General features: G+C 44.1%; 1 protein-coding gene across 13 annotated transcripts in view; it reads left to right on the top strand.

Annotated features, from left to right (window-relative positions):
• Positions 1 to 13,025, top strand: part of DCC (DCC netrin 1 receptor) — a 425,812-nt gene that overhangs the window by 302,331 nt on the left and 110,456 nt on the right. For all 13 annotated transcript variants that reach the window (XM_066988962.1, XM_048079751.2, XM_066988960.1 and 10 more), the window contains one exon: positions 2,957 to 3,006. In XM_066988962.1, the coding sequence (XP_066845063.1) occupies positions 2,957 to 3,006 (50 nt within the window). The remainder of the gene's footprint in view (positions 1 to 2,956; positions 3,007 to 13,025) is intronic.

A 13,025-nucleotide genomic window follows, 5' to 3' on the forward strand; every position in this document is an offset into this window, starting at 1 on the left:
ATTTCATGCTTCCCGACTACTTGGTTTAAACATAATTTATAGCCCAGGCTTCCTGGAGAGGTTCTGGATGGATGCCCCAAGCCCATCGTGTTCAGGAGGCTTTTGGACAATGCCTTCCTCAATGCTTTTGGCTGGCCCTAAAGTGGTCAGCCCAGGGACTCGATGATCTTTGAAGGTCTCTTCCAACTGAGCCATTTTTATTATTATTATTATTTCACCAGTTAGAAGTACCAAAACTCATTGCCTTGCCGTATGAACATCCGTCCCATCTGTAAGTCATCAGCAGTGAGGCTCGTCTCACCCAGCTTTAGACACCAAGCAAGCAGCAAGGCTCCGTCGGTGTATTTGAGGCTCCCTCCACCCCCGAGTCGCCCCGTGCCAAGGCGAAGGGGCTGAATTTATCCCCGGATGCCTCCGTCTCTGCACGTCGCGTATCGCACAGCGAACACGAGATGAAATGAGTTCTGCTCTAATTTCTAACGGCATCATCAAGCTGGGAATAATAAACAAAACTTTTACCAGGTGCATCCGATTGCTTTATTTGATCAAGATGGGAAAGCGGAGGAAATAATTGTAATCTCTCAGGCGCGTGGTTTGCCAGGGGAATTGGCTGATTGTTGTGCAAGCCCAGACATTAAATCGGGGTCTCCGATTTGGTAATGCAGAAAACTCCTCGACTGAGCGGAGAACAAGGAATGAAGACGCCCAGCATTGCCGTGGAAGGGCTTGAGTTCGATTCTGGGTCAGGTCTGGATTTATTTCTCTTATTGATCGAAGATCTGGCAGGAAAGATAAAGCGCGCGTCAATTATCTACGCGTGCAACAGAATTGGGAAATATGACAAGTGTTTGCCAAAGAGAAATAATCAGAAAAATGAAGACAAACAAATAACAAGAAAGGAAAAATGAAGATAAGTTTGTCTGGTAGGAGAATAACGCGTAGCAGCGATAAAACACAAAAGTCAGTAACGAAGAGGAAAGGCGGCTCGGACGCCCTTTGCTGCTGCCATCGCAGCTGCTCACTTTGCTGTACCATTGCCCCCAGACAATGAGTTTTCAGGCTATTGTAATTCAAACGCATCATTTTTTGTATTTTTTATGCTCCACGGAGCCTTCATAAATACAATGGTACCGGAGTGGGACTTTGTTGGCAGCAGGACCTTCCTGGTTAGCTGTTGTTGCTTCTCCTCTTCTGTATTGAAGATATTATTTTATTAGCCTCGGCAAATGACTTAGCACTGGCTGTCTGAAATCCTTGCTGCAGGATTAATCCCGTGCACTGAGGATGCTTTGAGGTGCTGCGCTTTGGGGATTTGGTTATCGAAAGTAGCCGTGACCAGACAGAAACAGCACCAGGGCTGGCTGCCGGCGCTGGTTTGAACCATCCGGGAAAGGATCTTTTATAGGGCCGGCTGCCATCCTCCCTGTACAGGGGGTGGTTCTTATTCTAGCGCCTGTTACGTTACCTAGAGGATCATAGCTGGCAAGGTCAGAGGGGATTTTACACCATGGGTGTAAAGGGCTGGGCTGGAGCTGGTCCTTATAGGTGCACAGAGAAACTGTAGACGATGGTCCCTGTTGTGTCCTCCTCTGTATAATACGTTGGCTTTCACCCATTCATTCTCTCCTCAGTCCCATACGTTTTGGCCAGAGCGCGTTACAAAAAGTCACGTCTACATTTTGCTTGGTGATAAAGGTGCCACTCTCCTCCTTTTTTCACTCAACTCTGAAGAAGGTGAAATGTATGTCCCATTTCTACGTGGATTCCAGCTCACGGGTCTTTATTTAATTATTCCCTACAACCAGAAGTCTTTCGCCCATTCAGGTAGCTATAGACAATAAACCAAACACTTCTTAACTCCGTTTAAATAAACAAAATTAATTCGCTCGATCTCGAAGATGCTTCAGGTCCGACATCATTGGTGTAGATCTTTGCTGAACCAATTTAAACGTGGGCAGCTGAAACAATAATTTTGCCCGAGTGCTCTTGTTAACGTCACATAAAAATGGTTTAAACAGCACAGCTTACAGCACAGCTTTGGCGTGATGTATTCATAACTGTACACTGAAAAATCATTTTCTCTCATTTCCCCTAATGCATCAGGCTGCCAGCTCTTCTTAAATTGGGTATTTACCATGATCCTCTTTCAGTTCCTTTTTCCAAATTCAGGGCCAACTTAGGCAGGCATTATTTCTCTAGAAGGAAAATAAAGCTTTAGGTGCGTGTCAGGGAGCTGATGCATCACAACTAAGAACATATTTGTAAAGCTGTTGGCTCCTCAGCAGTTGAATTAATATTGGCCATCTGCTGGAGGAACGAATATACGTTTGAACCGGTTTTGTACAAGCGGATTGGAAGGAGATATATACAGAGTGGAAAACAGGAAGAAATTCGTCAGGAAATACTTGGTTGCGGGTGACCCGAATGGCTGTTTTGTCACATTTGAGCCTTAATGTAAAACACTGCTTTTTAAGTAATATCTGGAGGCAAAATGCCCTTTTTCCCCTCCTAGCATCCTTGTAAAAGCAAGGTAGCGGTGAGAGGAGCGCCCGGTCTGCCTGCGTGTGATGCGTCCTCAAAACGCACTTACCTTGATGGATAAATACCAGAAGAAATTGTGCCCTGTCCCTATCCATTTTGGACCGAGATGGTAACAAAGAAATGAATTCAAGTGGTCGGTGTCACTGCAGGGAACCCGCTGACTGGCTGTTTAAAGGGTTTGCTAATAGGTCTATCACGAACGAGAAGGAATGAGCAGATGCAGTTGGTTTTTTCTCTCCCTAGGGGACCTCTGAAGTGCCACCTGGATTGTCTGCACGCTTGTGAGCAGATTATAAACCACATGTAAAAACCTCACTCCTTCCTGCCCGACGGGAGAAATATTGGGTGTAGCTTGTTGGGACTCGGACCTTAATGGCACCGTGTCCCACTTCTCTCTGTTTCTCTTCCCTTGCAGTGCCCAGCGCGATGCCCCAGAACGTCTCCTTGGAAGTGGTCAACTCCAGGGTAAGTCTGCCCGTGCTCAGCATCTCGTGGCCGGGGATCCTGTGTGCAGGTATCCCTGCCTTCGGTAGCCTCTGCATCTCCACCATCTGCACCTCATCCCTCCTCTGCAGCTGAATTTGATTTTGGGAGGCGTTACACTTTTCCTTTCCACAGGCCCAAATACCCAAAAACGTCTTAATTAGGAAAAAAATCCCTCCGACAGCATCAGTCCAGCAGAGGTGGGTGGGAATTGATGAATGAGATTAGCCTGGTGTGCTGTTGATGCCAAGAATCAAGGAGGGATTTACTCCTCCGTGGCTTTTCGGGTCTTATTCTGGTGCGTCTCTATTGCGGCTATGTTACCGAGTGCCATTACAGAATGTGGTTCTCCGGGTGTAAGTGTGTCTACCGAAAGGTTTTCTGTTCCCCTTGGGGAATCCCTCCTTGGGATTGCCGTTGCAACTTTTCCTGTGTCACTGTAAAATGCAAAAAAGTGATGGTGGCCATACCTGAAAGGATCAAAATAATGTTTTTGAGATCTTAAGGAGTTCTGCGAGGATTTGTTTTTGTTTTCTTGCATGCTTACCCGTTTGCATTGACTCACACAAAAGTGTCTCGGGTGAAATCTCATTAGAAGAAAAACTCAGTGCTTTTTTTTTTTAAAAGACATTTCTGTACCATATTTCAGCATTGGCATGGGGAGACAGAAACAAAGGCAAGAAAAAACTTGTATATTACTAACTGAAAATCAGTGAATCGTAGCAAAACTGTGAAAAAAAACATGTATTCTGATTTCTTGGAGGTTCATATGAGAAAAAGATAAAAGGCAATGAGGTGCTGTGGTATTTTCCTATGCAAAATGGAACTGTGTGTGAATAATAATGTGAATAATTTTATAAAAAGAGTTTTGTCTGACGTATAAATAGAATTCAAAAAGTGAATTTTGACCCTGCTGCAAAGCCACGACACCTCTGAGCATCCCTGCCGTGCAGGTCCAACACGAATTCTCCTGTCCTGTAACAAGTTTACCAATGCTGTAGGTTTCCCCTATTTGGGGACACCAATGGGCTCATTCTCAGCCCAGCTCCTTCCTTCTCCACGTCCGAATTCAACCCTGTGAGACTTTATGGCATTTAAGGGAAGTGGGGAGAAGCATCAGAAATGTATTTATGGACTACTCAGGTGGACAGACCACATATTCCCATGCACATAGGGAAATGGAAAGCCTCATTTCCTTTCAAGTTCTCATTAAAATAAGCCCTGAAGCACCCCAAAAATGTTTTAAAGAGAAGCAGTGATTTTTCAGAGAGGCTTCAGCAACAGGAGTGCCACTTAAACTTAGGTGAGAACAGCAGAAGCTGTTCCCTGATTGCAGATTAACGTCTGTAATAAACATAACAGTGGCATGATTAAATAGAAAAATCTCTGGGAATAACGAGAAGCGGAGCTGGTCCTGAGGGAAAGGAGGGATATCTTACTGATAGGGAAGAAATATCTTACTGATAGGGTTATACGTACCACGTGCAGGTGGGTCTGTTGTCGTCTTGCTTATTCCAACGAGCACATCTCAATTTTCTTCTGAAGCGTTCATTTGTTTCATTTCAACGCCGTAATTCCCTTCGTAGAAAAATCCGTACCGTTTCCATGTCGCTGATGGAGTGGGCTAATATTCTTTCGTAATATAATATTGTACATAATAGGTGTTAATTGCGCTTCGTGCTTGATGAGTGCTACTTCTGAATGCGTTCGGAGAGATGGGTGAGATTGCTCCTTTTTATTTACTCCTCACATTTACCGGCACTGCATAAGCTCTTGTTTCGGAGCTCATCTCAGTGGTTTTCGCTGGCTCATTAGGACGTTGGAAAGCTCAAACATCAGAACGTGAAAGAAAAGTGCAAATTCCCACCCGTCGTGTCTTATCAGGATGTCCCCTCGGACGTGATCCTCACCACTTCCATTTGCACAGCTGCCCAGAAGCAGGAGCCCAAAGCTCACTAAATAGGATAAACTGCAATTTAAGGAACATTTATAGGATCTCCGATCTGTCGGGACTACTGAGTACCTGTCAGGCTGATCTTTCTCTTCCCTGCTTGTTTTCATAACATCAAACCTATATTCTGGATCTTTATTTATTTATTTTAAAGTTCCCTCTGCTGCGGTTACTTTTAAATTCGTCTTACATGCAGTGCCCAAAGGGCGTTGTCGTCTTGGCGCATCTTGTTCCAAACCTTTGTGTTTACTTTTTCCTTCCTTTCTCTCAAGTTAAAATGTCACCGAGCAGTTGGTCCTGGTTAGTGACCTTTTGGGATGATCGCTTCCATTTAAAGCACTTAGAACAAAAATAGAAAATAAGGCACGCGTTACGACGCTGCATGGGATGGGGCATGGATGCTCCTACCCTAGGATGTATTAATGGGTTATTTGCATTTATAAGTTGCGTTATTTTGTACAGGTGGGGTAAAAGAGTCTGCCGTGAGCCTCTGCTCCAAAATTCGTCCTCTGCCCAGGAGGACATCTGTGGCTTTCCAAAGCACCCCTTATTAATGGAGAGTATCATTTTCAAAAGCTCGCAGGCTGGCACCTGCGTAAAAAGGTGTTTTAGGGGTGTATCGTGGATCTTTACTGGAAAGAAAAAGCGATGTGGAATTGTTCTGCGCTCTCCCAGACCGCGTCCTGCAGGTAGTGAAGATGTAGGGAAGTGCCAACACCCACGTACCGCAGCAGATCTCGGTAAGATGGGACTAGAGTTTAAATATCAACATTTAGGCAACTAGGAACAGCAAACATAGCAGAAATGAGCTAAACTCACTAAATCTCAAGGAATAAGAAGGTTTTTTTCAAGCAGAACCATCTTCAAAGACCGTGCCCCGAAATGCTATTGCCCTTTGTGTTTTTTTTTTTTTGATGTGACTCCTAACGAGGCAAAGAACTGTACGCAGTTTCTCACCTTTGTAAAAGGTTGTAGTAACCCAGACTATTGCACTTCTGCAGTCTTTGTCTTGCCCGTGTTCTTGTTTTTCTTCTCTTGGCAGCACTTGCTGAGAATTAATTCAATTAAACGCTTAAAAAGCACGGGCTGATGGAATCAAAACAAATAACCAGCCGTCATGGTTTGCTAACTGGGTTTGAGCCGCGCACTGAAGAGACCCAAGACTTGCTTTGGCAGTTTGCAGAATTGTTTAAATTTTTATCTCCGGTTTAATAAGATTTCTGTCTTGCTGCTATTTTTCTTTGGTGCTGGCAGATCTATTAATTTAATAACGTAACGGAGACGGCCAGGCAAATGGAAGATGCTTGATGTGAATTACTAGTATCGTGATTATTGCTTAATATTGATGGTGCCCTGGGACTGGAGACCTCAGTCAGATCAGAATTGATAACGGTGAGGACCGGGACAGAAATACAGTTCTCTGCCTAAAAGAGATTTCACTGTAAATCGCAACGCAGACGTGGCTGAGACAATTAAGAGGACAGTTTGATCTGAGAAACTGGCAAAAGGCATGGGGGCTCATAATCCCCGCTGGCTGGTTATTAGAAATAACCACTGCCGGCCTCTTGGTAGTAAGCGACCAAGGGTTATTTCAGGAAGAATTTGTCTTTCAAAGCTTTCTACATAATTCTGGATTTTCTTTTCCTATGAATTAATTATGTGCAGTGTCCAGTTTAGCAAAAGAGAGAGCAGCGATGGGAGGGATATGCACATAGGTGTGCATATACGTCTGTTGCCATTAAATTCTGTGCGTGAACCTAATTCAACATGAAAGCTGAAAATGCCCTTTTTTGCCCTCTCTTTTTACTAACATGTGTCTTGTTTCTAACAAGAGACTCATTTCTAGTTTATTTCATTTGAGAACAGCCTTCTTTGCTAAGGAAAAGGATGCGTCCAATGCTTACTAGAGTTTTGTCAAAGAAATACCTGCACCTACAGCTTCTCCTTCTAGAAGAAACGTTGAGCACATTGTTCAAAAACAATGGGACAATTACCAAACCTTCGTCAGCAGAGGTCAGAAAGGGGACCGTTTTCACAGCAGGCGTCTGGAAAACAAAAAAGTACAAGACTTGCAGTTCCAAGCTAAGCTAATTGCCAAACTTTCTGTCTTCTAACAGAAAACCTTTCTGTAAAAAAACTTGTTAAAAGAGAACAAGTGTGATCCCAAAGCACTGCTTGAAGTCGATATTTTGCGCCGTGTTTCATTTCGTTGACAAAGCGGACCCGTGGAGCACTGGTGGAGGAGGAGTGCAGGTGAGGACATCACCTGCTTACGCACACAAAAGGTGCCCAGAAAGTCACCTTTAAAACACTATTTTATATAAAACTTCTGTCAGTTATCCCGTAGAAGAGGCTCTGTATGGAAATCCGGACTGAAGATTAGGAGGACGCTAACAAATCTCTTTTTTCTATCATTTCATGGCTGTGCGTCTTTGTCTCTATAAATAAAAAGTTCATTGTCATTATGCCCTGTAATGTTTGCTAACCACCATCTATAGCATTTATGAGATTTTTGGAAGTGCTGTAAATAAACTGCGGGAAGAAGATTCTTCATTGTCTTCATCACCGGCTCACGGTAGGAAAATAGAGGCTTTTGTTTCAAATTTAACAAAGGAGAACTTGGCTTAAGTGAGTGATAGCCATGGGTTGTACCCTTGAATACCACATTTGCAGCTCTTTCCTATTATCCTTAGCTCGTTACAGTGAATAATTGTATTGTTTAACATTCACCGAGCAAAACTCTTCCTTTCTTTTTGCCTCATGTGGTCAATTATTCCTAGCAAAATCTTTGTAATACGCAACATCTTGAACTCTCTGCAGCTATGCCAAGCATATCTTGCTGTCAAAAGGGGTAGGCTGGCGGGTAGCAGGACCTCTACCCCGAACAAATCATTTAATTTCACCCTGCCTAAGCACCGCGCAACTGTGGCTTCCGGAGGTGCTGCATATTCATGGCAACTTGGACCCGCTCAGGGCTTCGGGGTGTTATCGAAGTTGGACAAAAATGGGGAACGTTGCCTGATTTTAGAGTAAGGTTAGCTTTGGGTTTGTGGAGGGCTGCTCCAGGGGCTGTGGCGCTTGAGCCCGATGGCTGGGCTAGCTTCGTGGCTGAGCCTGATGTTGTAATGAGCCCAGACAAGGGCACGATGCGGTCAGCATCCCATCAGCTAGCCCCATTTTTAATTGTGTTCAAACACGTTAACGTTTTGCAATGGAGAACAGCGCCTAAGGTGCTGAGTGCCACTAAATGTCCTAATAGATGGGTCCTTCTGAGCTAGCTGTACTTTTTCTATCACGTTGATTTTTTTTATGCTGTTTTTCCATCCTTTTTCTAAGTTATTTTATGCAAAGGACTTAAGCAATTGAAGTTGGGCATCTGCCTGCTCTATAGGTGCTCGCGTATGGGATGCTTTACGTTAACCTGGGACCTAAGGAAAAAAAAACTCACATCGGAAGTTTTCCATCGCCTACACAGAGGTCTGCCGCTCAGCTGGAATCTTAAATGATGTTTAAGGGTCTCCAAATTAACGTCATCACCAAACTGTCAGCTCTTTAGCAATCTGTGAAACGCTTTCATCATTTTTACGGTAGGATGTTACAAGTTCCTCTCCTCCTCGCTCCAATTTTGATCCCCAAATTGCTTTCTGCTGCTGCTGCGGAGGATGCAGACTGGAAGACACTTGCCTTGGGATGCTCCGTGACACGCCGGAGCCAGATGCTGCCACTGGAAAAATATATATATATTTTTTTTCATTCCTTAGCATCTGGGTCTGAAGGCTGCTTTGCGCTGCAGACAAGCGGCGCACAGCCACGGAGATCAAGCATTCTGTCAGGCTGCATTTAGCTCAGCTGCTTAAAATTGCTCTGCTGCCAAACGTACATTAAAATGTGCTATAAATGCATCCAAAGCTTCGCAGGAATTGTTGCTGAGCTGTACATCATCCCGGTGCAGCGCCGCGGGCTCCCTGAAGGATGAGGATGGATTGGGCCCTTTATGACGAAGCAATATCAGGAAAGGATGTTTCTTTTAAGGCTGGACAGACTGTTTCAAGTAGGTGCCATATATCCTGGTTAGAGCCTTTCATCATCATATGTCAGACATTTAGCTGGCACGGGAGGCGTTTTTCTCCCAAATGAGCATTGTGTATAATTATCCATTTTCTCGCCAACGAAGCTTAAATCTACCTAAGAAAGCAGCAGGGTGTGCGGGGTGCTGGCAAGGGGATGTTGCTGTCTGCCATCCCCCTGCGATGCTGAGCATCCTTCCCGGGTATCGACTCGCTGAGAGCACTGCTACCAAAATACGAACAAAATCGCTAATTGAGGCACTTCTGTGTGCCGAAACTGTCCTTCTGGTGGTGGTTTTGGGGGAAAATCAAGGTGATAGAGCTAAGATAGACCGTCAAACAAACTACATCTTCGTTGCCATCCACCAAACCTCTCCTTCCAGCAGCAGGGATGATGGCTGAATCGATGAGCATAAAAAAAATCAGGAGAAGCTTTCCTCTGCTACTCCAGCGCGCTGCCTGGTGACGTTTCTGTACGGCAAGGATGAAGAACTAGCAGGGTGGTTAAGCTGGGTTTTAACACGATATTTGCCAAGTGTGAAAAACGTGGTAATTTATGTAATTAGCTAATGTTTATAAAGCACCGTGGAGGCTGAAACTCTTCAGATATATGTAAATGTTATGGCAGGAGGGAAAGATGAGCTGCGTATACTGGAAAGTGAGATTGGAGGCAAGATAAAATTGTTTTTTCTTGCAAGATGAAGCAACGCAGGGTGAAGTAGCATTGTTTTTGAAAATACGATGAACGTTCAGAGTATTTATCCAAGTTGAGAAGGTAAATATGAACGACGTCTAGGAGCATCTCATGTCGGAATCGATATTGAGTGGTTTAAAAGAACCAAAGGTAAAATCAAAATGACTGTCGCCACTGTTTAGTGAAGTGTCCTCTAGAAACAATGCTAGTAACCTTTAAAGATATTACTTAAGGAGAAGACCACAGAGAAAGAGATCTTTAACCTTTAAATGTATTACTTATTAGGGAAGGATAGAAACAAGCACTGAGCTTAACCTTTAAGAGGAGAAAAGTTTCTGATGGCTCGTGGATCGATACCTTCTCTTTCTCAACATTAATTATCCGCATTTCTGAGACCAAAACTGTTTGTGGGTCATTCTCTCTGTAAATATCCGTTGAACTAATGAAGCTGGAAGACGTGTCATTATCAGGGAAACACTGTAATTGTGCATGTCAAGATACTTGCGTGGCACAAGTTCCAAGAGCTTTTTCCAGCTATTTATCTTGAGTACCGTGAGAACTTGAGAGCATCGTCCGCGTCCGATCCCTCGCTGCTGAGCGCATAGAAACCCTCAAAGGTTACGGTGGCAAACCTGGGCAGGTTCATTATGTTATGGGATTTGATTAAACCTTGTTCGAGGTGATGAATGTTCCGGCCACCTTTTCATTTAGGATAAATTTAGCGATACTATTAAGCCACTTAATGCAGCAGGCGACACGCCGAGCGGGAGCTCTGGGCAGTTCTCTCTTAATGATAAAGACTCGGCGCCTGCCGAACGGTGCAGCATGCGAGGCTTACCCAGAGACCAATAAACCAAATTAACGAGCTATGACACTGATTAGTAGAGCTCTATGTTCCCGGTTATCTCGGAGAGAAGCCATAAAGAGCCGGGGAAGGAGAAAGGCAAGGTTGCGGGCGGCCGCAGGGAGCCGATACCAGCTGCTGCCGTGCCCCGGTGCGATGGGACCTAAGGGGAAGGAGCCGAAATCTTTGTAAGCTCCTGTCCCCGTGCAAGAGAACATCAACTCTGCCTGGCTTTGGAAAGAAAGATCCCAGGTTAAAGTACCAATCTCCTTTCTAATGTGAGCAACATTTGCACCATTATCGTGGCAATGCTTTGCACTTCTGCACGTGCAACTTTTGAACCTTTTAGCTCTGCTCCAGGATGAGGTTGGTTTCGTACAGTCCACCTAAAGTGCATGATAACTTGATACCGCATTTTATCTTTTTATGTTTACTAATATGGATCCATCTATGGGTTAGATGTACTTAAGAATCATGGCATGAAGAAGCCACTAAATATTAAAAAAAAAAAGAAAAGAACAGTCTTCACTTCTAAACTATGAGCAAAAAATAAGTTGCAGGATATTAAAAAAACAAAATTCAGTGATTTTGCTGAATCATGAACGTTTCATTTGATTTTTTTTTTTTTTTTTTTTAACTTTTGCACAGTCTGGTAAAGGACTGGAGAGGTAAAGGACTCTCAGTGCTCCATGCAGTTGTGCCTAATGTTAATGCAGGTTGAAAAATCTGTCCTTGGCATATGACGTGCACAGAGCGATGGATTCAGTCAAAGTAGATTTTTTTTTTCTTGAGATGTATACAGCAGTATTTTTTGATTATGAGCCTTCCTTTGGGTGAGTGAATGAACGGTGGTTTTCTTCCAAATCCCTCCCATTTCTCTTCGTGCAAAGCCCCACGTTGACTCATTGGGCTGGAAAGAAGAAACAGAAAAAGAAGGTTGCTCCAAAAAACACTGTGATGATGACGAGGGTGAGCCAGAGATCGAGGGGCTGGTTCACACTCACGTGCTTTCCCAGGCACTAAAAAAAAAAGCCTGCTCTTCGCTTGTTCTAATATTTGCTTTTTCCCTTAAGAGATCCTTATCCTTTAGCAATTAGGCAGCGAGGCTGACAAAATAATTTATAATCATACCAACCAAAGCAGCACAAATCTGTTCCTAAATATATTTCCCCTTAATTTGATGTGTTGGGGTAAACAGTTGATTCATTTGTAAACACGTTCCTTGAAAATTGCTGGCGTCGCGTTAGTCCTGATAAGCACAGCATTGTTTTTTAATTTCAGAGGAGACATTTCAACGTGGCAGAGCTCCTTGCCTGCCCAGCAAAAAATTGAAAACTAACAGAAAGAGGGGATGCTTTGGGTTGAGAACTGGCAGGTCTGCGTTTTAATCCCCGCCGGTTTAGGAGCGAAGGTTTTAATTCTGTGGGTTTGCTCCAGCTGTCTGTGGCAGTGCCCTACTTTCTGTTCCCAAAATTCGTAGCTTGCTGAAGTCCTGTTTCATTTCGAAGTTACATAAGCGTCTTCAAAAGGTGTTTGTCACTTTTCTGATCGCCGTTACGATTCGGCCTCGAATTCGGGATTTAAGTGCCTTCCAGAATTGCACGTTGGAGCCAGCAAGTGCAATTATTTCCAAGTTTCTTCTACATTCCTCCTGTTCACGGAGAATGAGATGGTTTGAAGTGCTCGTTCTGTCCAGGAGCACAATGATATTTATGTTGTTTATGTTATTTATATTATTTACTGTGCCCTGATGGGAGCCAACTGCACAGGGTATGCGGTGCCAAAGCCCCAGACCACGGGCATTGCTGGGCAGAAACCAGATTATCCAAATTGTCACCGTCCAAAAGCTTCCACTCTTGTTCGGTAAGAAGCAGACGTAATCCTAGGTGACCTGTAGGTTGAATTTCTATCAACCTTTTTAGCGTGTATCAGGGAATCCCGGAGTAACGTTTTGTTCACATTTCTTGAATGAGCCGGAGGAAACAACCAAGTTCCTTGTCTGCAAGCAGACAGGAAGACAAATTACTCCCTGTAAATAATTCACTCATCTCCAATTCTGCCTCGCTCTGTTTTAATTTTGCAGTGCTGCCAGATTTCATTGCACATGGCTTTCCGTGGTTTTCTTTGTTATTTAGTCCTCTGCGCTCTAATGCCTCTTCTGGAACTGTTGTGACTGGGGAACATCTTGCAATCAGAAAAAAAAAAGGACAAAAAAAAAAGAACAGCAGGGTTGTAAAAGGGAGTAGCACTGCTGAAGACACAAATAATGCTGAGAAGACGAACACGGGCAAGTCCAAGTGGGAGAAACACACCGGAGCAGGTGAGGAGCAGCATCCAGTGCTCTGCGAACTCGCTGACAGCAAAGTAAGGATGCCTTGGGTATGGGGTGTGAAGGTCTGTGCTGCAGGATTTGTGCTACAGCGTCGGGAGATGGTCAGCGTGATC

This window comes from Anser cygnoides, chromosome Z (assembly GCF_040182565.1).
Source record: "Anser cygnoides isolate HZ-2024a breed goose chromosome Z, Taihu_goose_T2T_genome, whole genome shotgun sequence".
NCBI classification, from domain to species: domain Eukaryota; kingdom Metazoa; phylum Chordata; class Aves; order Anseriformes; family Anatidae; genus Anser; species Anser cygnoides.